This window comes from Betta splendens, chromosome 7 (assembly GCF_900634795.4).
Source record: "Betta splendens chromosome 7, fBetSpl5.4, whole genome shotgun sequence".
NCBI classification, from domain to species: Eukaryota; Metazoa; Chordata; class Actinopteri; order Anabantiformes; family Osphronemidae; genus Betta; species Betta splendens.
Window position 1 is genome coordinate 6,955,635 of NC_040887.2, and position 27,144 is coordinate 6,982,778.

The 27,144-nt window shown below is 51.6% G+C and overlaps 2 protein-coding genes across 5 annotated transcripts in view; both read left to right on the forward strand.

Moving 5' to 3' along the window:
* Nucleotides 1-18,965, forward strand: part of LOC114858563 (forkhead box protein J3-like) — a 33,996-nt gene extending 15,031 nt beyond the window's left edge. For 3 of the 4 annotated variants that reach the window (XM_029155947.3, XM_029155948.3, XM_029155949.3), the window contains exons 4-13: nucleotides 3,308-3,382; nucleotides 5,255-5,338; nucleotides 7,233-7,334; nucleotides 9,808-9,954; nucleotides 12,640-12,847; nucleotides 14,021-14,239; nucleotides 15,392-15,493; nucleotides 16,293-16,565; nucleotides 16,830-16,958; nucleotides 17,201-18,965. In XM_029155947.3, the coding sequence (XP_029011780.1) occupies nucleotides 3,308-3,382; nucleotides 5,255-5,338; nucleotides 7,233-7,334; nucleotides 9,808-9,954; nucleotides 12,640-12,847; nucleotides 14,021-14,239; nucleotides 15,392-15,493; nucleotides 16,293-16,565; nucleotides 16,830-16,958; nucleotides 17,201-17,319 (1,458 nt within the window). In that variant the 3' untranslated portion in view covers nucleotides 17,320-18,965. The remainder of the gene's footprint in view (nucleotides 1-3,307; nucleotides 3,383-5,254; nucleotides 5,339-7,232; nucleotides 7,335-9,807; nucleotides 9,955-12,639; nucleotides 12,848-14,020; nucleotides 14,240-15,391; nucleotides 15,494-16,292; nucleotides 16,566-16,829; nucleotides 16,959-17,200) is intronic. The other variant, XM_055510304.1, reaches the window with a different exon arrangement.
* A 328-nt stretch (nucleotides 18,966-19,293) lies between these two features.
* On the forward strand, nucleotides 19,294-25,873 carry si:ch211-156j16.1 (uncharacterized protein LOC564557 homolog). The gene is made up of 4 exons (XM_029155950.3): nucleotides 19,294-19,754; nucleotides 23,230-23,595; nucleotides 23,684-23,792; nucleotides 24,585-25,873. The coding sequence occupies exons 1-4, from the start codon at nucleotides 19,691-19,693 to the stop codon at nucleotides 24,589-24,591; spliced, it is 546 nt and encodes a 181-aa protein (XP_029011783.1). The 5' UTR covers nucleotides 19,294-19,690; the 3' UTR covers nucleotides 24,592-25,873.
* Nucleotides 25,874-27,144: the final 1,271 nt, after the last annotated feature.

Here is a 27,144-nt window from a genome sequence, read left to right on the forward strand (position 1 = left end):
ATATGTCAGCTCCAAATCCTCAATAAACTCTAAAAGCGTTGACATTTGTACTTGTGGAAAATCGAGCGTAATTTAAATTTTACTATGGAAATCAGAGACGCAGCTTAAACTGATTGACTTTAACCGATGCCTCTAATTATAATGTTAAGCTTCTGTAATTGCAGCACAACCTGTGAACGTTTGAGTAAAAGCCTTCCAGGGAGCGAGAGACTTGTTCTTACTACTCCCATAAACTGTTTTCAGGCTTTTAATGTGAAACAGATGGAGGAAATGAATCTCTTATAATAAACTGTAGCAATTCTTGTCCGTTAGCTACCCTTGAACCAGATATTACTATTAATATATTGTTTGTGCAGAAAATGAATGCCACCTCAGCTACACAACCACTGTGTGGATCATTTCTTGTCCTCTTGTGGAACATAATGTTTCAGTTCACTTCAGAAGGGTTTCCGTTCTGTGTCTTCCTATCGTCTGAGCTGCCAAGAGCCAAATCTTCCAAACCCACCCGCTTATATAACATCAGTCTTCTCCGAGTGACCTGTTTCCAGGCACATCTATGCACGCACACACACACACACACACACACACACACACACACACACACACACACACACACACACGCTCGGCTTCCCACCTGTGGCCAGAATCTCCCTCTGGCTCCTTCAACCCGCAGCGCTCCTCATCTGCACATGCTTTAAACTCTACTTGAACCCCGCATTTGTTTCGCCTCGTCGCGTTCTCCGGCTGATCTCTCAAAACAAAAAACACACCTCTGTCATCGCCGGCTCGTGGCGACGCGCATTACCGTAACGCGCGCCGCCTAAACCTCTTCCCGGCATCAACCCTAAACTGGGTCTCAACCGTCACCCGGACGTGAAGTGCGGCCACGCAGACGCAGACGCGCTCTCCTTTTCTCCGGCCGTCCCTTCCACCCGAAAGCATGTTTCCAAAACCTGACTTTTTGTCACACATCACATTATATCACATTGCATTTTGTCAAAGAGTCATCCATGCCTATCGAGTCGACCTTATATAACCGGCCTCGCTGCGCTAGGAAGCAGCGGCAGCACCTGCTGCTGCGCACGTGCACTGGTCCTCGTTGCTAATGACGCGCTTGAATCCAATATTGATGATGATAATAATACTTTTGATCCTGTTCCACAAATCTGTTTACTTCTTCTGGTCCATCATCGTCATCCTACAATGCTGGAAGGTCAATCTGAGGCTGACGACGTCAACAGCGGAGGCGGCTGCGGTGTAGTTTAATAACTGCTTCTACGTTTTCAGACAGTTCACACTGAAAACCATTGATAACGCGTGTGCGTCTTTCCTCACTGTCACTGTCCCACTTCACGGCGATGGCTGCGACGGTTGGATTGTCAGCTTCCAAAGAGTCACGTGGACGGCCGTACATTGTGAAGGTGCGAAGGCGATCTATTCATCCGCACAACGAGCCATTCTGAGGCGGCGGCATAATCACAGCTCGGAGCCCGGCGCACAATGCCTCGGCGGCGCTTGAAAAGCGCTGCTCGCTTCGCCGCGGCCGTGTTTCCACAGCTGCACGCGGGGAACACAAACACCAATTTACCGCGCTCACGGGCCGCCGGGATGCTTTCCAGCTGCGCTTGTGCCGCGTATGGAACCGCGCTGGCGACTGCAGCCGGCGCCGGCGTCCTTCCCCGCGCTTCGCTCAGTCACGGGCGGACGAGGCCCGTCTGCGGCCGCGCCATCCGTCAGCCACTGGGCAGCCGTGGCGCGGCCCCGGCCCGGCCCAAATAAGCTCATTAATCAGGCCGGGCGAGCGGTGGGAGGAGAGAGAGAGGACACGGCAGTGAATCTCATCTTACTTCACAGCGCTGCTAATCAGCACATTTATTGATGATGACTATTCCCATTCAGAGGGAGGAGATCAGTATTTCCATATTATGGGGGAAGAGCGGATTCTTTCTGGGAGGAAGGTCACACGTCCTTGTTGATGCGCGTGTCCTTTTCTGCTCTCTAAATAATTGTGGTGAGCCTCATCGTTTTGTCACCGGCCTTTTTCGGGAACGCGTGTGCTCGTGTAAACGCTGTGTATGGATCCGATTCTGCAGCAGGTCTGGGATCAGTGCTCATAATCCGCCCTGTGAAGCGCGTGTTTAGGACCAACCAACTTCGCTAACTCTCATTCATTAAATGGACCGAGATCCACAAACACACGATGACATTCACGAACAGGTTTGTGCAGACGTTGCAGCAGGTATTGCCCACGTTTACAGTTGCAGTGTAGGTAATGGAATTAGTGTGTAAATAAGCCAACAGCAGGCAGAGGTGAGCGAAGTTGGACGGGCTGCTTGCGGAAGTGATGGGTGGACTTAACGATCCACCTCCGTCTCCCGCAGGAGAGCGTGTGGAACAGATGGTTGCCTTTGTGCGCTGAGCCGGTGGCCGCCCTCTTTGCCTTTTTCTTTCTCTCTTTTTTTTTTTCTCCTCGCCGCCCGACTGTCACGCGTCTTTTTGATGGGCGTCCGCGAAACAGCCAGTGACCCGCTAAGTGGAGCAGCCAGAACCTGCCAGCGCTGCTCCCCGGGACGAGCGGGGCCCGGGCAGAGGTGGACCGGAGCGTTCCGTTATGCTGGAGACGGAGGGATGGAGGCTTTAGTTGGAGAAACAAAAGCCCGCGTTGAGCCCAGGAGAGGGAGGAGAGCAGCTCCTCCTCCTCCCATCCCTCTGTCTTCCTCCCCTCCTCCTCCCCAGTGGTATTAATTAGCAGCAGCAGCAGATGAGTGGAGAACGGGAGCCTGAAGGGAGAACAGGTTCATGTCAGGTTATTCAGTGCTGCTGTGTGGCCTCTCTCTCTCTGTGTATCTCTCTCACACAACGCACACACAAACAACAGGAGATGCTACAAATTGTTCGGTGTCAGCTTCCTCTTATTGTGGCAAAACCGTCATGAGTTTATTTACCTGGTCGCCAATACAACCAGGTGATCTGAATCTCAAAATTGCAATTAACTCTCACAAACTCTCATATTAAAGGTTAACGTTAATAAAAGGCTATTGATTTATTTTTTGTCAAGTGTAGTTGAGCATCATCCAGTCTTGTGATAACACAACATCACGCTAGTCTGAGCATAGAGGTAGAAGATGCTTGTTTCACGGATGCATTAGCGACATAGCTTGTTCGATCACAGGTTTAAAATGTTTATGGGCCGCCCTAATGACGCGACCCCCTTCTCCTCGACTCACTGCACCACAGAGGGGGTTCATGTCGCCGTTTAACCTGTTTCTGTTCTCTCTCTCCTCCTCCTGTCGCCCCCCCCCTGCAGAACTCGATACGACACAACCTGTCCTTGAACAAGTGTTTTCTCAAAGTGCCTCGCTCCAAAGACGACCCTGGGAAGGTAAGCATCTCCCCGAACAATGCGGCGCGCCTGAAAAGCTCGGCCGGAGCTGCGGCGCCGCGCACAATGGAGAGCGCGGGCCCCGTTTCGGCGAGCGTGCAAATTAGGCCGAGGCTGCCGCCATTACTCCGCGTGTGTTCAGTCGCCCTTGTGCGGCGTGCGTGCGCACATTTGTGCACTCAGGGGCGGCCGCGCTCCGTCCGCCTCCTTCCTTGCGCGCACGGCCTGCACTTAAAAGCAATTTGTAGCCCCGTAACCGGCTGTGCTGAATGCCTAATGCCGCTCTCTGCGTTTTCTGCAGCTCTTCCGATATTGATTCTGCCAAGTAATAATGTGGTACAGGGAGTAATGAATAATAAGTATATGCGGCGGCGCTCCTTCAGACGCGTGGCCGTCCACGCGTCTTCTGTGCTTTATTAAGGCCCGCGTTGGGGACGCGTCGGATGCATTCCGCCGCGGCCGCGGAGCCCGAGCTGCCGCGGCCCATTCAGCGGCCCGGCGCCGGTAACAACCATTTGTCAAGTCTTTGTTTGTGCTGAATCGAAGGAATTGCTCAGACGAGGAAATATATAATTACTGCTGATCACTGGAGCCTGTCCTTACAAGGGTTTTTTAATAAAAGCCCAAATGTGCGCGATTCAACTCATCACAAGGTTAATGTAAGGAGTAATCCACCACTTTTACAAAACCCGACAAGCCAATAGTTTTCATTGAGCGCTCAACTTCGGCTGTTTTTTGTTGTTTTTTTTTGTTTGGCGGTGAAGGGAGGGAGCTGCGATGCAGAGGAAGGAGTTTCTCCAGGCTGCGGGGATTTTGGAGCCATTGAAAAATGAATTAGGGGGGGAAGAAGGTTTAAATAATTCAAAAAGAATCCTTGGGCTTGAGTCTAGGCCTATAGTCTGCGAAGACACAAAGAGAGCGGCTCCCCCCTGATTAGCCTGACTTGGACCTGACCAGCACCTTAATTCACTCCGTGGATCGAAGTGGTCGATACCTCGGCATGGGGGGAGGTCATCTGTGTGCGGAGGAGCCGAATGTACATGCTCCGTGTGAAGCCACAGAGAGAGGGGAGAAGCTAAATCATGCATGTGCTAACGTTAATTGGCTGTGTACTGTTCAGTGATGTGGGACTGAGAGACAGGGGGAGGAGAAGAGGCGAGGATGGGGGGGGGGGGGGGGGGGGGGTGCGAGATAAGTGTGTGTGCGTGTGTGTGTGTGTGTGTGTGTGTGTGTGTGTGTGTGTGTGTGTGTGTGTGTGTGTGTGTGTGTGTGTGTGTGTGTGTGTGTGTGTGTGTGGCCTAGATGAACCTCCTGAATTCAGTCTGCAGCTTTGGACCTCCTTGGGAGCGAAGAGGAAAAATGAAAGTGGGGAAAAATCAGACCAGGAGTAAATCAAGGGCCTGAAAACAATTGATTTCCTCATCTCTCATTGTATGTGTTTATTTTGGAGGTTGCTCTGTTTTAACATTGCGCATCAAAAGGATTTCTGTGCGTTTTCTGGGGAGGGGAAGCAGCACAAAGACGAAACCGAGATGAAATTGATTGGATGCAGAGCTCCAATAACAACAGATACATTGGCTTCACCTGATTCGGGGGAGATTCGTCTGCTGCACTTTTCTCCCGCTCAGTGACACTTAGTGCCATTAAGGGAGCAGAAGAGCTTAAAGTGGGAAGAGTTCAGCTGGTTTTTAATTAGCAGCTGAGATGCACTAAAGCCTCTGAGTTGGTGGTCTCCTCTCGTGGATTAGATGTTGACCTGTGTCATTACATCTGTGCATGAAGTCATGTAATGTGAATTATTTCAGTACCAACAGAGCAACTTGTGCAAAGAAACCAAGCCTAACTGTGTCTTTTATTGGGCTCGACCTTCAGGGCTCCTACTGGGCCATAGACACCAATCCTAAGGAGGACACGTTACCCAGCAGGCCAAAGAAGAGGCCGCGCTCTGGAGAAAGGGTGAGTAGCTCACGCACAGCTTCGCACCTTCCCTAAAGGAACAGAGACAAACGGTGGTGACAGCAGCTACCAGTGAACTGAGCTGAGGGTGGAATCTGATTCTGGAGGAAGGTGGACAGATACAGGCGGCTTGCAGGTGATGAGAGGCTGTGTGGAGATGCTGAGCTCCTTCTCCGGGAGACTGGTTCGGTTCTTCTGGGCAGGAGGTCAGGGCAGGCGTGGAGATCAGGTGATCGGAGCGGCTCAAGGGAGGAAGAGCCACGGTACAAGAGACGTTGGGAAATACAAAGATTTGGGACGGAAAAGACATCAAGGTGAACAGAAAAGGGAGAAGGAAGTCAAGACGCGAAGGGGAGGGAGGGGAGAGGAGTGAGAGGAATTAAGTAAGGAGACGAGGGAGGAGGGAGAGGATTCCAGGCTTGTGTTCCAGTTAATTACCACGAAGGGCCCCGGGGCTGCCGTTAGACATATTTTCTTCACCAACAATTTTTTTTTTATTACAAACATTAATTAATTCAGAGCCTTGTCATCTCGTCTTACATGGATGGGCCCTTCGACCCCTTTCCTTCCGCCTCACTTGCACCGCTGGCAGACGCACCGTGGGCTGTCACACGGGCTAAGGCGAAGCAGGGAGGTTTTAAGTGTTGGGATTTATAACGCCGCCACTGCCTGGATGGAAAAAAACAAAAAGAACACGGCGGGCTAAATGTGTGCTGGTGTTTTCTCCGGGGTTCTGTTGCACCTAAGCCAGTCAACGTCCTTAAAGCCTCCCGATGACAGAGTCGGTACAAAAAGCTCCGATTTGCAGTCGGACTATGGAGGCGCGGCGGCGGCGGCGATCACTTGGCTCAGCACCTGCGCCGCACGCGCCCCGCGCATCACAAGCCTTTCATTCGCTGCCTGCCTGTCTTTCTGTCCATCACCGCTCAATTATCTGCCCGGCTCCGCTTCCTGCGCTACGCCAGCTTCCCGCCGCTCCGCTCCTCACCTCTGCTGTTGTCTTCTTTTAAGTGCCTCCGCCGGGGAAGCGACAGCCCGTTTGGCTGGGAGTTTATCATAAATTAAAGATTGCATTGTTACCGACCAATCCTCTTACTGTAAGCAGTTTGGGGAGGCAGGCAAGCTGTCTTGAACCCTGAAAGGAGTCAGACAAGGAAAAAAAAATATTGTCCTCAATTTTTTATTTCTTTCCCCTTTTTCACTTTGCATGCATCAATTTAGCCACTCGCCGATCCTTGAATACAGTAGTTCCTCATATCCTGACACCCGGTTAACCCTACTCTGGCTCTTTGTGAGCTGTGAACCGCCGCTGAATGCTTCCCGGGCACGTGAATAATGCATGAGGATACCTTGATTTATGTTATCAAGTGCGAGTGATGTGTCCACTTTCCGGACTGTTTAAGTGTCCGGCGGTTTAAATGGAGGGAGCCTCGACTAGTTCACACAGCCCGTGATTCACAAAAGCCCCGAACGGCATCGCGAACTCGCGGCATTCAGAGATGCATCATAACCTCTGTCACATTTCATTTCCTTCCTCGCGCTCACTTCCAATCACTGGAGAGCGCACTCCAAGCTCTCCGTATTAATTAACGGGTCAGACGTTGCAGCGGTCGCTGAAAGGAGCTTTTGTGCACCTATTCAGATGTGACCGAGCTCTGAAGAACGCACTGCGCTAACCGGGTTTAAGCTGAAGCTGCGGGAAGTGAGAATTCTACCATGTGATTATTTGTGTTTCCGTCACTGATACCAGAAAAGGTCCTTCGTGCTAAAGCACATCACGTCAAGCGCACGTTTATTCTGATGAACCTACTGTGACTGTGGCCTCGTGCTGGTGTTCGCATGCGTTTCGGCTGCACCTCCCCCTCACTCCTGCGTCGTTTCCCCCCCGTTGCAGGCGTCCACCCCGTACAGCCTGGAGTCAGAGTCTCTGAGGATGGATTGCATCATGTCAGGAGGGGCGTCCCCCACTCTGGCCATCAACGCCGCGAACAGCAAGGTGAGATGACACCAGCTTCTGATTGGTCGACCACGGCTCCGAGGTCGCCATCCTATTAGAATAGTAACGGGTGTAGCATCTGCAGTTGTGTATTTCTACACAGGGAAAGTTTGTGTAGTGTGGGGTGATTTCATCACAGAGGCTGTAGCAGTGGATCCTTCTTTGAGTCATGAAGCAGTAAACAAACATGGACATGATGTGGATTAAATGAACTAAAAAACGAACTAATGCCAACTGGAAATAAACATCGTTTTGCTTCTTCAGCTTTAAAGTCCGGTCGTACATTATGTCCTGCGACAGGAGCGTTCGACACAGCGAGGCCACAACCCACTCTCCATCTGTGGGAAAACATATTAAAGACATTATTATTAATGCATGGGTGCATAATACAAGGCGAGGACGTGTGCAGCAGCTGCCGGGCTGCAGCCCGTCGGGGTCAAAGGTCAAATCCTACGCTCACATCCTGGAGCAAGACCAGAAATGCGGTCCACTACGAACCGCTTCCAAACGGCCGCTCAGGTCTAATGAATATTCAATAACGATGTGTAGCGGTGATTTGTGACAAATGGATTAGTCAATAAGATGTGGTCATTTGTACTTGCTGCTGTGAGGAATGTGTTAAAATGTGCTCGTCTGTGTAGAAGCTGGGGAGCGCAGCAGAAGGACTGTCTTCTTCTTCTCTGCCCGGACGGTTTTACACGCCTTCACTTAAAACAAGCGCCGACTTCAAAGCTGAGCGGGGTGCGGCCGCCTGGACCCGGGTCAAAGGTCGAGCGTCCGCCGGGGCCTCTGACGCCCGTCCGATCGGGAACGCACACCTACGCACGCACGGAGAGCGGGTGCGAGGGGCGCGACCCCCTCGTCCGACCCCGACCGTCCCGCGGCGGCGCCTCACGGACCTCCGGACTCTGTGCTCTGGACCTGACAGCTTATTCTGGCTTTTCGTTCGGCTGCTTTCACCCGACTCGACCCGCGCTTCCCCGAGACCGTCGACGCGAGCCGCTAAGATCACGCTGTGCGGAATTTAATCTTACGCTTTTCTCGCTCGTGTTCATAGCAGGAGGAATTGAACTGTCGGGCCATCACGGTTTGAACAATCCCATTACTGATAAATGATTCATCATTTCACACAAATGAGGGGAATACAATTAACATGTACGCGCATCCAATGACATCAGAGCTCGTTTGGAGCGAGCTGCTTCCTGTTTTTACAGCACAGCGTCACCGATTCCAGTTAAAATGTCAGGTTTGATCGCCTCGACGAGCTAATGATGATTTAAATCGGCGTCGAGCCCCGCGTTGCCAGGTTTTTGCCCTTTGCACGTCAGGGGGAGGAAGCATCTGCGTCAAGTCAAACATTTGTCTTTGAGGCAGGAGGTCCCACTCTGCGGCAGAATAATCCCACGACTTCGACGGTTTGGGCGAGACTCCTCTGGTTCAACTGCAAGCTAATCTCCCGTCGGTGTCAGAGTTTCCGTTTAGATTGTGTGAGTGTAAAGGTGGTGATTGCTCATCAGCAGCATTTTCAAAAGGACGTGGGTGCGAAGAAGAAAAATGTCAAGTTTTCCGGCCCCTCTGCAGGAAAAGACTTCAACTCACAGTAGTGGCCTTAGTCACCGCTATACATTTTGAAAGAATGATTCAGATCAGGGCTTTGAGAATGATTTTAATGCTAATGGCCGTGAAACCACCCACAGCCAGACAGGTGGCGTCGTGCAGCCTCAGCGGCGCGTCAGCATCTCCTCAGTAACGCGTTTCCTCGCTCACATCCACCGTAGAGCGAGAGGACGATGCTGCGGCCTCAGGGACGCGTCCTGGTCGTCAGGACGACGCCGCCTCCCCGCTCGTCCCACCACACACGCCGCCCAGCGCACACGTGGGACCGCTGCCCCAGAGCGCCGCTACCGCCGTCTCCGCTCGCAGCTGTGTTTTCACATCTCGTCTGTACAATTAGAGAGAGGGCCCGCGGGCAACGCCGGCGCTTCCCTCCGCAGTCGCAGTGTGACAGTCAAACAGAAACGGGGGAGAACACGATTCAACGTAATCCTGAGGCTCTGCTTTTAGAAGCCCTGTGATCTGTCTGTGCCAGACGGCGCCGAGCGAGCGGCGTTTGAAGGGGAGCCTCAGCTCCGCCGCCCGGTCCCCGGGCCCCCGCCTCTAATCAAGGTGGCCACGGGTTTCTGGAGCAGCCTGGCTAATTCGCTCTTAGCACTCTAATTTCCATATTTCCTCATGAGTTGCCGCGTGAGTTAATGACGCGCGAGCGACTCGTTGAGGTGCGGAGCATTCACTTAAGCCGCTAAGTTGGTAAATGGACGAATCGAGGGCGAGTGAGGGACAATAAACGCATGAGTCACTGCCTTTGGAGGAATCCATGTGTTAATGGTCATGTTGACATGGATCCTGTGTGTGTGTGTGTGTGTGTGTGTGTGTGTGCGTGCGTGCGTGTGTGTGTGTGTGTGTGTGTGTGTAGGTTGCTTTGTACAACCACGAGGCAGAGGGCAGCGAGAGTCCCGGCAGCCTGAGCAACAGCCTCTCGGAGCAGAGCCTGGCGTCCGTCAGCCTCAGCAGCCTGAACCCCGCGGTGGGCGGCGGCAGCGGCGGCCACAGCTACACCCCAGTGAGACGCACGTCTATCTGTTCATTCCATTACTTTTGATCCCGCTGACATAATTGAGTGCTTGCCGCTGATTGGGCTGTGATGCGATGCGGGTGATCGAGGCGGCGGCGCAGACACTCTGGCGGTGCAGAAGGTGTGTGCTGCACCTTCTGCAGACTGAGGAGGTGGCAACGAGCTAATGGCGCGAACACCGCGCTGCCGAAACTTTCATTTTCCTTTTGATGCTCAGACTTTGCGAGTAAATATATTCGCAGGTATCACATCCAGTGAGCTTCAGTGACGTTATACTGTATACTGTACTGTTTAGTGAACAGACAGGGAAAACATTCATTCCACTGTGTGTGTGTGTGTGTGTGTGTGTGTGTGTGTGTGTGTGTGTGTGTGTGTGTGTGTGTGTGTGTGTGTGTGTGTGTGTGTGTGTGTGTGTGGTATTGTTTATGTCTGTGGCCAACGAGCACCCGACCAGTATCCGACCCACTCGCTTCCATGGTTGCGTAACCTCCCTCTCCAGCCGTCCGGCGCTGCACACGCGTGCGTGAGGCCGACCCGTGTCGTGTGCCGTGCCGGTGCCGGTGCCCACGGTCTTGGCTGGTGTAAAGTACACCCCAGACTTGGCAGCCCGCTGACAGACGGAGACACACTTGGCCAGATTTAACGCTGGCTGTTGAAATGATTTCTAACCCTTCAGAAAAGAAGGACCTTCTGCTATTTGAATGGATTAATCACGGGACGTGATAATGAGTTGCCCTTTTTTTTATTAAAGACTGACTAGTTTTTCCTAAGGCCCGTCGAACACGGCGTGAACGTTTCAGTTGTAATGCTTTTTAGCGCAAAACCTCAGGAGACTGCGAATAAAAGATCAGCTGATCAGCTTTTGGTGGTCAGAGCTCAAGGTCAGCGTCTCATTTGTGCTGTTGCTCGTCTCGATCGATCACCAGCTTAAAAATTTAACAAAGTAGAGCCAGCACAAAACACGTGTTTCTGTAAAGTACATTCACGCTCCCAGGGGGATGAACCTTCAAGCCTCCAAGGGCTTTGATATCAGTAAATCCTTTAACTGAGCGCGCATCCTATTGTTCCGTTCTTCTGTAACAGCTTGATTTCCCCAACGTGGTCATTAAAGTTTGAGTCAGTATAATTAAAACGTGGAGACTTTGCTCCGCGAGAACGTTCGTACGTGTTTGTCTGTCGCTTAACGCCCAGACGTAATACAATTTTAAAGGTCCACCTCCATTCGGAGACAGTTTGGTACAAAAAAAATTACCGGGGCGCTGCAAAACCCCGACTCTTCATTATTTTTCCCTTGTAACAGCTGCTCACCTTTTTACCATCAATCACTTTTCCCTGCTCACCTCCCACCTGCATTAGCAAAGGTCAGCGCAATCTCATCTCGTTAACCTCTCATTTCTAGAGGCCATCTTTTGTTTTCCTCCTTCGCCTGCACCGCTCGCCCGCCTCCTCCATCGCTTCAGACCTCATCTGCGCTGTGGTCCGGCGGGATCAGAGTTAGTTCTGCCTCATTACCTGGTGCAGGTGATACCCTCCTGACTGACGGTGATTACTGGTGGCATCACTGGCAGAGATCTCGAAGGCGCCAAGAGAGTTGATGAAAAGGCTCCCATTACTGGGTGGAGGTAGATGTGTGGAGGATGTGTCATACTAAGTTGGCTTATATTTGCGGAGGCACACTGATCACAGCAAATTGCTTGTGTTTGCTGGGTGGATGGTGAGGAAGATGACAGCTGGGATGAGATGATTGAGGGTGGAGGAAGACAGGCTGCATTCACAATATGAGAGAGGAATCTGAAGCACTGTATTTTGTTTTTTTGTCTGCGTGTGTTTGTTTATGTGAAAAGGAACGCGCGTCGGCAAAGATTTTCATTATAATTTGCCTGAAATTGAATTTGGCATGATCGTCCTACTGTGGGGCTGAAATTTAAAAAAAAGGATTAATTAATGTGGAAATTGCATTTAAGGGACATAATTTGACGTTTCATTGAATTCTTGGAAGCAGAATCTGATTATTATTGAATTTCACCTTTTTCATTACAGTGACACTTTCGCGACTAGAACTCAGATTGGAAAAAAGATCGCATGGCCTGTGACCCTTGTTTCAAATTTAGAGGCCAAACCCTTCTTCTAATATAATAAATCCTCATTAATAAACATATCGCCCATTGACGGCTCCAACTTCAAAACTGAGATCTATAACCTGGTGGAGTGGAATTAATGGCAAAGGTCATAATCCAATCTTTGATGTGATGCTGAATATGGCTGACTAATATGAGGCAGTGATTGTGTTAGCATGTCTATACTTACTGTTCCCTCACTGTAAAGGGAGTGGGCAGCACCAGGTGTTCAATGTAAACGTGTGGCGCTGAAATATGCATCGTTCCGGGAATCCGCCGCCTCCTGTTTTTTTGCATTCATCTGTGTGTGAATGTTTATCAAATATTGTGCATCACGGCCTCAGCACCCGGCTGAAATGGGAATATTTGAGTCACAGGGAGGGGCCACGTTGTTCCGGCCTCTCCTGCCGGACGAGGCCGCATCACGACCCGCCGCCGCCGCCGCCGCCTCATTGAAACGAATGAGGACACCTTTCTTGGCCTTTATTGTATTTCTCTGAAACCAATACCTCCGCTGATTTGCTCATTTTTCTCTCTCTCTCTCCCCCCTCCGAAGGTGAGCAGCCACTCGGAGCCGTCGCCCCAGTCCCTGAGCCTCCAGCAGCCCGCCCAGCCCCCGCCGCCCCCCCCTCCGCAGCCCCAGTACGGCCTGTCCGTCCCGGAGTCGCGCGACAAGCAGCTCTGCTTCGCCGACTTCGAGGACCTCAGCGCCTCTTTCCGCAGTCTTTACAAGTGCGTCTTTGAACAGTCCTTCTCACAGCAAGGTGAGCGTCAAGCCTAATTTGTGGTCTGACATCATTTGCATAACAAATAAACAGCTCGCGAGGCTCCGCGCTCGCAAATTATCCGTCCATCGGAAGCTCACGTTGGATTTGAGAGCGTTTCACATTACTCCGGCAGCGGCGGACGCATCCCAGCATTAACCCCAGCACTCACTACTCCTACTCTATTGTATTTTAATAAACAATCACTTGTTCCGCGTATCTGCATTGTACGACTGGTTCAGTCAAATGAGTAACGGCAATTAAGAGGAAGAATTTAACAGAAGGAGAGAAATGCTCACAAACACATCGGCAGTGGAGCAGAGCAAAGGGTTCTGCTTTGATAGCAGCTAATTAGATTGGTTCTAAAGTTTGTGAAGCATCTCGCTAATTGCTTCCTGAATCTTTCAGGTCACCGGGCCTCCTCCCACTTGGACCCCCCCCCCCCCCCACACACACACACCCTCCTATCACCTTCCCCCGTTCCCCCCGCACACATCCACGTGCGTTCTGTAACTAAGGGGATTGATGCGCTCCGTTGAGCTCCGCTAGCGCTGCTGGGACTCACCCTCTGACAAGGTCCCCTTCAATTTGTGGTCAGGGGCGCGCGCGGAGACGATAAGACAATGAGAATACGCGCAACAAAAAATACAAACGGAAACCAAATGAGGATGGAAATAGACGGAGTCGACGTCGGAGTGTGAGAATATTTGAGTGATGAGTCAGTGGAGCTCATCGGCGTCGTGAAAAGCAAGTCGGCGACCACACGCCAAACTGTAACCGACTCCGGTGGCATCGTTCCTCAGCAGAATGATTAAGAATTTAATAAACGCGTGCCTCGAATCAGCAGCCGGAAACAGCGTTTACACTCCGGCTTTAATATTTCTCCTCCTCTGTCCTGCATTTAATATAAAACGCAGACGAAGGAGCCTCTTTTCAGTGGAAATGAGAACGACCTTCCACCTCGAGATCCATACGCTAAATTAGGGCGGAAAAACAAATCCAAGGCAGCTACAAGCTGCAGTAAATAAACAGACAGAGTCGTGGCTGCACAGAACACACACACGAGCACCACGGTTTGCGGAGCCACGGATATGAGGCCGAAACCGTCTTTAAGAAAGTCTATAAGCTGTTGTTTCTTGCTTCCAGTCACGCTGGCCTCTTCTCGTCCGGCAGGTTTGATGGGAATGCCCGGCGACGCCAGCCACCCGTCCCGGACGGCCTGCTCCTACCAGCACTCCCCCGGCGCCGGGAGCCACCGCCCACACAACCACGGCCCGGCGTCGCATCACGCCCACCACCCCCAGCAGCACCTGCCCCCCCACTCCGCCCACAGCCAGCGGCAGGCGCACCCGCAGCACCCGGGCCTCGCCGGCCAGGCCTGCCCCGCCGCGGGTGAGAGGCGGCGGTAATGATCCGCGTGTTAACGATGCCGAGGTCTCACGTGGCGAGGAGCGAATAACGCATTAGAAGCGGATCCAGCGCCAGAGCAGCAGCGTGTTCACAATATGTCATAAAGCGCCCAGCATCGAGTGGATTCAAGTTTCTTCCGAGTCGAGTCTCCTCCTCAGACCATCAGCAGCAAACCATGAATCAAAGTGCAGCAGCCATTAGTCATCGCGCGTTACAGCACGAGCAGAAATGAAACAGAATGAGAGAATGAGCAGGCTGCCGCGTTTAAAGGCCGCGTTTCCTCTTTCTCAAATTCGCCACGTCCGCGGCTTCCTGCTCCGTGTCCACGCGACGCATCGCCGCCCGGCGGCTCCCGGAGCCGCGCCGGCGTGGATGCACTACACCCAACACACCAGAACGGCCTCGTCTCTGCACAGACGCCTTGCATTTGTATTAAACATGCTGCTCTGTAACGTCCCAGAGCGTTTGATGTTATGAGCCAGGGCCGAAACAAACAGGCGTCTCCGAAGCTTCGCCGAGGCTTTTCCTCCACATATTCCCAGTCTTTGTTTTCCCCTCCTGCCTCTGCAGCGGCTCTCGGGCCAGAGAGGAGGACTATTCAGACATTATTTATCTAGGTTAGTATTCTCCTCAACCAAGCTGAGGATGAATGAAAGCAATCCCCCTGTCTTTGATCCATAGACTGAGAATGTATTGTTGTGGTGAGGGGTGGTGAAAGGCATCTTTTTTTTTTTTTTTTACAATTTTTTTTTCTGTGGGAAGTTGCGCCACCTTGTGGTTGGTTTTAGGAATTGGACTGAGGCGAATTCTGAAAGTTGAATTGTTTCCCATTTATTTTAGTGACAAGTAGTTAGTGGAAACACAGTTATCAGACACTCATTAATCATTTCTAAATGGCCACATCCGAGGTTTGCTGGCGGATATTTGAGCATCTTTTTTTTTTGGACTGTGTAGATGTTACGTTTCTGATGTGAATTAACAAACATTTCTGACATTTTATAAACTCAACGATCAAATCTCAAACCTAATCTCCAGCATGATTAAGTGCCAGTGTTGCTTTCAGTTTTATCTCTGATCCAGGCTCATTTACATGGTTGTGTGTGCGTGTGTGTCTGTTGTGTGTGTTCCTCCCAGGCATGTCATCGGACTGGTACCCCAACCTGGACTGGCTGAAAGAGAGCTGCCGCATTGCCACCAGCTACAACTGGGCTGACGTGGACCTGTCCCCTTTTCAAGGTAACACACACACACACACACGCGCACGCACGCACGCACACACACACACACACCCTTACGCACATGCGCGCCAACAGCCCTGGTGCCATCAGTGTGAGCAGAATCTGAAATGAACATTGATGAAGTGCTCTCCTGCCGCCTGTTTTCTCCACAGTGGGAGTTGATAAAATGCACTTATTGTGATTAAACCATTAGAATTCCTCTCCGCAGTTTTTACACAAAACTCATCCTTTGACGCCGGATTTAATACCGTCCCGTGTTGTTATAGACATTATCCTGCATCTTAGAGGTTGTCAGCCTGAGCGCCGCTCTCTCTCTCTCACACACACACACACACACACACACACACACACACACACACACACACGCTCCCTCCTTCCCAGTTGTATGATGTGAATAATCCAATTAGGCCTCGGCTCAGCCTCTTATCACGGTCAGCGCACAAAGCCGGCACCGTGCGCACACGTCGCATGACGACGGCTGGTCTTCTAGCACAAAGGTCCCGCTGCCTTTCTCTCTGCCGCCGCGGCGCTTGACCTGCCTCACTCCGCCGTAATGCCATCCTGCACCGGCGCTGGCTCGCCTCCAAAGAGCACAGCCGAGCCCCTCGCGCCCGTCGCAGCCCAACATGAATGCATGAATTAGCTTTTGGAGCGGTACCAGAGGACAGCTTGCTGAGCGCGAGCGTCGGTGGGAGACGGAGATAAGAAACGGCGGTGGCGTCGGGTGTGAACGGGTGTCAGGAGAGCGACTCTGCTTTGTTGTAATGAAGCGACTGGGCCTTTGCTTCTCGTGTCAGGTCTGAAGGAGAGCATGCGACAGGCCGAGCTCAGCAACTGGTCGCTGGACGCGGCGCAGATGGCCGACCTGTGCTCCTCCATCAACCAGTTCTTCGCCGCCACCGGGGTCCTCCCCCCGGCCGGCGCCGCCCATCCTCCAGCTCAGGTCCAGCACCCGGCGGCGCCGGGCGCCACGCAGCTCCCGGTGCCGCCGCACCGGGCCATGCACCCCAAGGCGGGCCAGCACAACCAGCACGGGCCGCTCAGCCAGCACAACCAGCACATCAGCACGGGTCAGTACTCACGCGCCTCTACGCCGTGTTCACAGCGGATCTGGGAATCCTGTCAGAATCGCGGCAGCTGGAGTAAATACGCAGAGACAAGGAGATTCGGCGCCGGTGGGAAATCCGCCGAGTGACAGCAGATTTGAGGGTTCCTCGAGCTCAGCTCCCGATGCCGGGGGAAATGGGAGCGGCTCATCAAAGATACAGACGCCGGCGTGTGGAGGTTGGAGACTAATCTGACGCGCGGTCCGTGTCCTGTTTGTTCTCCTGCAGGGAGCATGTACATGGACTCCAGACAGAACGTTTCCTCTCTAATGTGCCCGCCGGTTTACCCCCACATGCCTCCCATGAGCAGCACGGCTCCCACCATGACAGGCGACGCCGCCGTTGGTCTCTTAACAGGTCGTCCACCCTGAACATGCACATAAACATCAGGCAACAGCTCTCAGACACAGTATCATAGAAAAACAGACTATTTAATGAAATGTGCTCATATGAATTGGTTATTGTACACAATTAGAAATAAATATGTCAATTTAACACAATTAGGTCAGTCCACAGTCGATTATTAGCAGTTTTTAAAGGCTCAGTGGTGTTGTGCTGTGCTGCTGGGTTTACTCTCTCCCCTCCTCCTCCACATCCAGGTCACCACAGCCAGCTGAGCCAGCAGCAGCACACGCTCCCTCCGGGACACTTCCAGGTGAGACGCATGCTCGCTGCGGACGACATCCAGGACGACTTCGACTGGGACTCCATCGTCTAAACCGAGCTGAACGGAGAGAGAGCGAGAGAGAGAGAGAGAGACTGGGAATGAGAGGCCGTCGAGGTGAGTTTGGAAACAGCCAAACTGCCTGTTTCATCAATACGGAGAATCAGAAGACAATCCAAAAGAAAAAAACAACAAGTGGAAGTCCATTTTTTAAAAATCTCGAGGTGTTTTTTTTTCTGATAAAACAGTTTGATGACTTTAAAGACAATCAAAAAAATGACACTTAAACAAGAACTGGACCAAGCCAAGATGTGAACGCGCATCGTCCAAAGCAACAGGACGCCTGAAGATATGGGACTTGTCTCGATGTCCCCCAGCGCCAACAGGGTCATACGTCACCAAAGTGTTGTTGAGTCTTCTGTGATTTTACTTTATTTTTTAATGTTCCTAATCTTTTGCTTTATTCCGCTAAAACCTGTGACCCACGTCTGCAAAGTTCCAGCGCCTGTGGCCAAAATAAACCGAGACCTCATCCTGTCCAAACTCCCCGCAGAATCTATTGTCCCGAGTCTGTCACACGCGTTCGGCTCATGTTACTTATTCTTTCTTTGTTCATTCACGCTTCACTCATAAAGATGCTGTATGTTTAACAAGGGTTGACTATGGCGCCATCTGGTGGTTCAAACAGGTATCAACACGCTTCCTCTGACTTAAAAGTTCCACTTCAGCCTTTTATCTTGGTTCTGTCACATTCTATCATTCACACGTGTCCTGTTTTCTGTTTGTGTAACAGTCCATTGCGTCACGTCCTCAGTGTTACAGTTACGTCCATTACATTTGAGACGCTGCTAAATGTGAACTTTGTAACAGAAACGCGTACGTTTTCTGAGGTACAGTTCAGTTTGTCGGTGTTTCATCTCTTTTTTGGGAACGTGCATATCGATTATGCTGAGACAAAGCAGAAGGCCAGCGGGCGGTGACTTTTTTATTTTTAGATGTCTCATTTAGGAGAAGCGAGCAGTTTTTGCACAACAACAAAGCTGAAAGCATTTAGCGAGTGAGAAAAATAAAAGAAACTTTTTATTTCTTTGTTTTAAAAGACGTTTTACTAAAAAAAATAGGTCAGCAAAGGAGCTAAGCAAACTTTTTTTTACTGTGATGTTTATTTTGTCTGTGCGTACCAGTGTGTATAGTCCTCTCTGATTTCCTTTAGCGTACGGCTCAAAAATACAAATAAGAAACAGTTTTTTGTATTAAGTGAGTACACAGTGAACGATGGGACCTTAAAGTGCTTCTTGGTTTGGGAGATCTCAGTGATTGTTCAGATGGTCAAAACAAGGTCTCAGTGTAGAATAAAAAAAAAGAAAAATACTTCTTATTATTGCCATTAAATGCTGTATTACAGTGACCAGCATATATATCTTGTGTGTTTGTGCGTTGATGTCTCTGTAAATAACAGTAAGTTCCTCCTCTGTTTGCCCTCGAAAAACACAGGCTGATGAAAACAGAATCGCAAATGGAGAGAAAGTATTTTGTTATTTGTCCTTGGGGAGACGCCGTGTGTACATACCTGCAGTATATTGTAAATAAGTGAGAACATTTGGCGTTGTTGTGTGTCATGGATAATCAGTGTACGGCATTTCAGCAGTTCGGAATCTGTTTCAGTGTTTAATAAAATGTCGGTGACCATTTTTACTGCGCCAACGTCGCACCTGCTGTCGTCTTTGCCCCCCCCCCATCAGCTGTTAGCGAGGTGAACGGAAGCGGCCCAGACGCCGCGGGCCGGGTCGCGCCGGGCTCTGACTGGAGCTCCGCTCGGCTCCCGTCCGGGCTCTTTACCCCTTTGATTCTCTCCCCGTGCGCTCGCGCTGCTGCGCTGCTGCGCTGCTGCGCTAGGCGCGGGTTCGAGGGGTGTTGACAAAGAAGCGGGCTGTGCGTTATCTGTGCGTCGGCGCGAGCGTGTGTGTGCTGCTGATACTGCGCGGTTTGAAGCAGCGGGGCTGGAACCACCTTCCTCCCAGCCCAACCTGCCCCTCGCTCCCATGCCGCCCAGCCCACCACCAGCACCAGCACCAACCCCTCCTCCACACCACCCAGTCACTTCACACACACTTCGCTCTCTCTCCCTCACTCACTCACTCCCAGCGCTCCCTCGCAGTGGTCACAGCTCCTCTCCTAATCTCTACATCCCTCCACCTCCTCTTTCTCTCCCTGATCCCGCTCCAGCTGCTGTCGTCACCTCCACAAATTACGGATTCCTCTCCCGAACTTCCCAGGACGACTCTCATTCCCAGCCCGCTCCGTTTCTTCACCCCCGGAGGGGCCGGTTGGTGTGCGACAGAGTGTGCGAGGGCTCTGGTTTCGGGCTCTTTACCCCCAGGGACCCCCTTGAGGCTGTGACCGGAGCAGGAAAGTTTCCAGCGCCATGAGTGTTCGCCTGCTGCTCCTGTTGGCCCTCGTCGGCCCATTCGGCGCCTTCACGCACGCAAGTAAGTGAGCCGCCGCGCTGCTAGCGCACCTCCATGTGCCCACACCGCACCACTCTTTGTCTGCTTTAATCCCTGCTGATTGGACGTCGGCTCGCTTCGAGTGCGTGGTTCTGCTGAATGTGATGTGTGGCGACCAGCGGGACAGGAAACTTTTGCAGGCACTAGGGCGAAATGTGATGTAATGGCAGCAGGCAAATGTTTGGCAGTGGCAAAGAGAAGAAAGGAATACCCTCTGGAAGAGTCCCAGGACCGCTCACGCACGGGGGGCGGGGGGCTGTAAACGGTAACACACACCGTACGCATGAATCTGAAAGCTTATCCCCGGCCTCCTCTCATTTTACTCCCGGACCCCTCGCTCCCTCCTCCCGCCCGTCCTCCTCCGGGGGCCTCACCTGCTTCGCCGCTTGCCCACGAGAGGCGGCGGTCGCCGGGGTGTTGCCGAGGCCCGAGGGAGTGTGTGTGTGTGTGTGTGTGTGTGTGTGTGTGTGTGTGTGTGTGTGTGTGTGTGTGTGTGTGTGTGTGTGTGTGTGTGTGTGTGTGTGTGTGTATTAATAGAGGGTGGCTCTGTTTTCAAGGGGGGGTCGTATGGATGGAAGGGAACCAGGAAGGGAGCGGGCCACCTGGTCGTGATGAGCCTGGGGAGGGGGCCCCACCCCCCTTCACCCACATGCTGTCAGGCCACGTGGCCTCCTCTTTACCCATTTTTGGTGGGGATATCAAGCGCTACCACTTAAATTTACCCCCGTCCCGCGTCTCCCCCTGTCCGCTGCCTTTCTCCAACATTCTGTCCCGTGCCGTGCTCCAGCCTGATGAGTCGGGGGGGGGTCTCGGGAGCAGAGAGGGGCTCGGGGCCTATTTTTAAACGGCCACCTTTAGCAGATGGAACAGATCCGCCTGCTCCATTCCCAGGGACCTTTGCTGTGAAACAAAGACTTTGAACCGTCGCTATGACTTTGTAGCTGCTGGAAGACTAGCAGCTACAGCGGGGCGGGGGGGGGGCAGAATCCCCGTGTGCTGGAAAATCGGATGAATGAAGCTCATTATTGGTTATCGGCTCTAAGCGATTGGGCAGAATGAATGAGGTAATAACAGCGGACCACGTGTGAATACTCTGCAGGCTTCACAAATGTTTTTCCTCACTCCCTTGTGTGCACCCCCCCCCCCCGTCTCTTGCTTAATGAGTTTTGTCTGCCCCTCTGGTCTATAACATCCTGTCACATCTGGCCAGTGAGACAGGAGAGGCCAGGTCACTGCCCACTTTCAGAAATGACTAAAACGTTGATCTCATGCTTCAAATATGAGACGCATGAGGGAACGCGTAGCCGGATCTTGGTAGCTGCAGTTTTGGAGCGAGGCCTTTGTTGTTTTTTGTGATTTGTTCTATGCCCGAGAACAAGCGACCGCTTCCGTCTGTTTGCGAGTGGGTCGGGTCAGATCGACGATACCAAAGCGGATGCTCGTCGTGTTTGGCCGCGATAAGGCCGGCTGAGAATACTCCCCCCACCAGCCTTGTTTCCTGCCTCCTCGTAGATGGGAGCCCCCCCCCCAAAAAAGGCCTAAGTGAGGTGTGCGGGGCACCTACGTCGCTCAACGTTTCCTCCTCCGCTGCTGAAAAAACATTCCTGGACCCACTCGGCACAGGCCCGTCCCCTCCCACACGGGGCTGTGAATTAGCTGCTCATATATAAGCATTAACAGGCTCTTAGTGGCAGCTAATTGTGATCCTACTCCCCCCTTTCCTGTCTCACGCTGTATATTGTTGTGTGCCTCCCTCCTCCCCTCATTTGTGCCAGCCGGGACTGACGCCCCTGCCTCTTTGTCCCAGCATTCCTCTGTTTACCTCCTCCGCTTATCTCCCTCACACCCTCTCTGAGACCGACACCAGCCACAGCTGCCGTCACTAACTAACCGACTAAATGTCAAACCCGCACGCGGATCCTTACCCTGACATTAAAACCAAGTCTCATCCCTCAACGCGCTCCTTGAATTAGAGGCTACCGAGCGAAAAAGTCGTGGCTTTAAACTAAAATTAGCCTCTCGAACGCAGAAATCGATTTCGAGGTCCTCACTGGGTCCTGCTCTAAATCTGACTCTCCTGAGGATTAACACAGGGCCACTAACATTCATGCTCACTACTGTCCTCAGATGCACTTGTTGAGTAAAGAAATCAAAGTGAAAGCTGCAGACGAATCACACGTGACTCTCCCAGTGTTCTCCTTAGTCTTGTTTTCCCTCCCTGCCTCTATTTTGTGGTCTCTCTTCGTCCCCAGGGGTTTAGCCGCGCAACAAACTGATCCTCGGGGAGCTGCAGGTCACAGTGGGGAGGGAGTTTACAAGGCAAAGAGACTGCAGCAGCATCGTCGTCGGGCATTAGCGCAGCCAGGAGGAAATACACAGCGAACTGTGGGAACTGGATCCATATGAAAACAATTGTTAGCGGGGATTGAGGGGGCGATTACACATAGCAGACAGCTATACGGTGCTTTGTGAAGCACGGACCATTGTATCATCACTTACAGATGTTCCAAACAGTCTGAGCTCATTCAGCTCTGTGTTTAGTTATATTTATACCCCTGTCTGTTGCTAATGAAACCATCAGCCAGCGCAGGTCCAGGAATAACCCGCGCCCGCCGTTGGACGTGTCCAGTCATTGAGGGTTATTTTTACCCCAAGTATTCTCTATTATTTCAAGTAGTAAGAACAATCGGGGAAAGCCGAGCCGGGGAGACATGATGTCATCGTCTAAGTTTAGATCGCTCGCACGGATGATGAGCTCCGATCCCGGAACGCTGTGACAGTTTTAAGCGGGGAGCCGGTTTTCTGTTTTTTGTTTTTCTAAAGGCAAGGAGTGACTTTTAGGCCAAGATTTTGTCAGTGGAAAATTTTCTCTAGACCGTAATTTTGGTGCCACGCTGAAATCTTGAAGAATGGCTGTCCACGCTGGACTTTCACTTGTGGCTGGGAGGATGCTGAATGTGGAGACGTGGAGCTGGGCTTATTGGAGACCAACCATTAGGTTGAGCTCAGCCTGCCTCATAGTCCAGGCTTTGAAGAAACACACAAGGATAAATACATGTCTTCCTAAAAGCTTTTCTAAAAAAAAGCCAAACTTCTGCGTTTGAGATCTAAAGTATCTAAAAAATGTTTCTAATTATATACAAGATATTATTTTAATGAGTGAAAGTGCTGGGGTTAGAAGCGTTAACCATTTTGTTAAGTCCTCCTGAGGAACCACACTGCAGCCTGATCCCACAGGTTCAGTGGGTGAAGCCTCGCATCCACTGGTGCAGCGGCGGCTCCTTCCGCAGGAAACGAGCCGGAGGATGTGGCGCGAGCCCCAAGGACAAGATGGAGGCGCTGGATGTGTGTCCTGTGCAGTCGCGGGGCGTGGCGGGCGTGTGGTCGCGGTAGCTGCGAGCCGGTGATGGGAGCTTCGGCCTCTGTCTGACCTCTCTGACCTCCACGCTGTGTGCAGGCCCCACGGAGCTGCCTGGAGACTGGACCTCCTCCTTCACGCAGACGGACCAGCCCGTCTCCACCGAGGCTGCCACAACAGAAGGCTTCTCCACCGCCGCCTCCCTTCCTCCTACAACCGAAGCGGCGACCGCAGCGGCGACCGCTACGGAGGCCGACGCTGTCACAGAGGTCACCACCGTTCCACTGACTCAGACAAACACTCCGGACGTTACTACTGCGGTGACGGACCTCACCAGCGAACCCATCACTCCGGCTGCAGGGACCGAAGGGCCCACCGAGCTGGTGGAGACCGTCCAAACCGCCGTGGTCAAAGGTGGTCAAGCAGAAGTGAGCGAAGAGGTGGTTGTTGAAGACGAGGCAGTGGGTGAGGACTGTGTGCTCCGCTAGCAGCTGTTACAGGTCAGACCCTCGTGCTCACGGTGGCTCACCGGCTCTCGGTTTGTGTCTCTCAGGGGGCCTGGGCTCAGGCCAGGTAGTCGGCATCGTCATTGGCGCTCTGGTGGCGGCGGTGGTCGTCATCGCCGTGGTGATCGTTGTGATGCGGAGGATGGGGAAATACTCGTAAGTAGCTCCCCCTGCGCCTCTCAGACCCTCATACGACACACGTTATCTGTCTGATGTAATGAGCAGAGACACGCATGCGCTCGCTAAGTCGGAGCGTTCCCACGGACCACACCCGGCCCTCCGAGGACGCTTCTCCACTAATAACCAATGTTTCTCATGTCACAGGTCTGCCAAGAACAAAAGGCGCACAACTAAAGACAGTGTTATGGTTTCCGTGAGCTCTTCTATTCGCTCATCACGGCTAATCACCGTAACATCTCATCCGTCCCCTAAACTACTGACAAAGCGCGACGCGCCGCCCCCGCTGACACACGGTCCCGTGCCTCCAGAGGGAAAATTGGGCATTCATAATAGAGGGGGCCGCATGTGGCTCCCAGTCCGCTTGTTTGTTGACTCAGTGTCTATCTATGGGCAAAATGCCCCGGAGCACACCCAGCTTTAAACGGTTGGACTTGATTGCTAGAAAAAGCAGGGTTTGTGTTTGTCAGAACCGGGGCACTGGGTTTAACCCCGTCCACACCCAAGCAACTTAAAATGGCTCCCGTCTCACCGACTTACTTCACTTCTTAAACAATGACTGATCATAAACTCGTAATTGAAATACAAACCAGCTTCCCCCCATGCATTTAGTTTTAATGTGTCCTTATATAAATGAGTTCTAACACAAATGAATAAACACTAAAATAGTCTGCTGCTGCTGTAAATGGTTCAATTTTCCATTAATCTTCCAAACCACAGACCGACTGCTATTACTCACAAAATCACCCATTTTATCTCTCCTCTTTACAGCCCTTGAGGAAAAAGACGACCAAGCAGGACCACCCAAAGTTCTGGAAATTTTGAACTACTGAACTGTAACGCCATTTCCCGCCAACGCAACGAGCTCGACACCAGAACCGAACCCCATCCGACCCGGTGTCTGCGCCGTTACCAAAAAGCAAACGGAAGAGGGGGGAGCCGAGCCGGTGTGTGTTTGTGTGTGTGCGAGACGAGGGAGGCACACGAGCACACACCCTCCCTCCCCCCGCTGCCTCCCTGACCCCCCGTGGAGCTGCTGATGTCTTCCACACTCCCCGATGAAATAAGCTGATGACGCAGTCTCACAAGAGTCTCATTAAAGAGGTTGTCAAGTAAATTGAATATAACAAACTAAAGGTAAATGAAGTACAGGTGGAAGGTGGGAGCAGAGAACAAACAGGCAAGACTGTTACAAATTCCACAGTCTGTGTATAAAATGCAAGGGGACGACTTAGTATAGGGCTAGAGTTACTACTTATCTGCTAGACGACACATGCAGTCACTGTATGAACACCCGGCTCGGCACCGTCGACGTGACGCTCGGCCCGCTGTAGCACGGACGCAGAGAGAAGTCGTACGTATCTGTGAAATTTAGCAGAAGGGTTTGTGCCGCCGGCGCCTCTGGTGTTCTCCGAGCAGGATTTTTTAACGTTTGAAGTGCATTAATAATGTGAATTGACTGTACTTTACTGCTGCCACCCATTCCAAAAACAACAGCTTTGACGACCTATGGCTTGTTCCAGTCACACACACACACACACACACACACACACACACACACACACACACACACACACACACACACACACACACACACACACACAGAGGTGGTTAGATAGAGTAACAAAGGAGTCATAGTACTTTGTCATTAGGTAGGTTACCAGAGCAGCCATTCAGCCTTTAAACAGCTCCAACCACAGATTACCCACGTTTTCTAGATGCACTTAGCTTCAGTGCGCAGAGTTAAAGCTCTTTTTTTGCTACTTTTGCAGTTGCAGCCGCACTAAATGGACGTACGTGTACAATTAATGACCTGGCTCTGCTTGCTTTATACAGTAAACCTGTTTAATACGTGCACTGAATGAGTGATGTTACGTTTCATGAATGAGCTTCAGACACTGCAATCGTTTGCAACGACGTGTTTTCTGCTTTGCCGCATCTCATCTGTTTGACTCTTTTATTTAATTGCGGTGTTTTTGTTCATGGTGTTTCATTAAATAAAAAAGAAACTGTAAACACACTGAATGCACTAAACATTTCAGTAAACGCTTTACTGAAGGCGTCCTTTTGTCGTTTGTTCATTGAATGCCGTGTCTCTGGAATCTCTGGATCAAGTTTTTGAAATATTTCCCAAATTAATTTCATTTGTAACCGTGACGACGCGGTAAAATTGACACAGCCGTGAAAAATTGAGTCGGGCCAAAATCCTTGTCCTAGTTCCAATCTCCTCGTTGGGTAAAGCTGCTGCTCTCATTGGCCCATTCAAATAACGGATAAAAAACTGCCCCTTCAGAGTATGACAGCACCAAATTCTGCCGGACCACGTGGCTGCGGACCGTTAAGTCCGTTGAGCCCTCTGACAGTTAGGTGTGTTTTTTTCTGCCGTGTTGTGGAGGTTTTTCATGCGACGCTGTGAAGTGGAGGCGAGGCTCCAGCAGCGACTCGCACAGAGATGCTCTGTGTCTGGCTCCCTCTCCTCCGTGTGGTTTTAGGCAGCGGCCCAACACCCACCGCACCAGCCTCCCGGCCTCAGCGGCGGGCTCCGCGGCTCTCTTCAGCTCGCCCCCGAGCCCTGGACGCCTGGGAACAATGGGGTCTTTTGAGAGGGGCAGATGGAGAAGCTGTGGGCTGTGAAGTTGCTCTCCAGCAGCCTCCTTCTCTTCCCTTCAGGAAGGGGAAATTCTGTGCATCGCTACAGGGCGGAGTCACTTCCTGGGTGGGCCCAGTCATGTGCTACACACACACACACACACACACGCAAAGGAGTTCTCAAATCATTGCCTCTGTGCAGATGAACACATGATGAAGCCATCATAACAGTCTGGCTTTGGTAAAGTGTTCCAGGAAAGCAGCTTTTAGGACCATAACAGTATGTGATTTCCCAGAACCATTCATGACACACACACACACACTCACGTCTCATATTGAATAATCACCCTAAGCCACCTGTGGCACTGAGAGGTAGGAATAAGTGTGACCAATGTGGCTACTTTGCATATTCACTTAGTATCTGTAAACGTTTACCCATTTTGTATATGTGAAATAAACCACAATACATTGGCTGCTACAAAGAGTGTCACGTCCTGTGCTTGACCAAAAAACTGCCTAACGTAACAAAAGAAATGGCTCAGGCTCCACTGACTAATGTCTCAGACGGTATCTCCAATCTTTGGATTTGGTAAAACACTATGAGCTCATTTCTGTCTGCGCAGCTGCAGCCAGAGGAACAAAATGACTTACTGCTGACTGTGATGCGTGTTCCACACAGAAGAAGCTCGTGTCTGGACTGGTCATTAATTATGTTTAAAGGAAAACTGCTGGCTCCCACTCA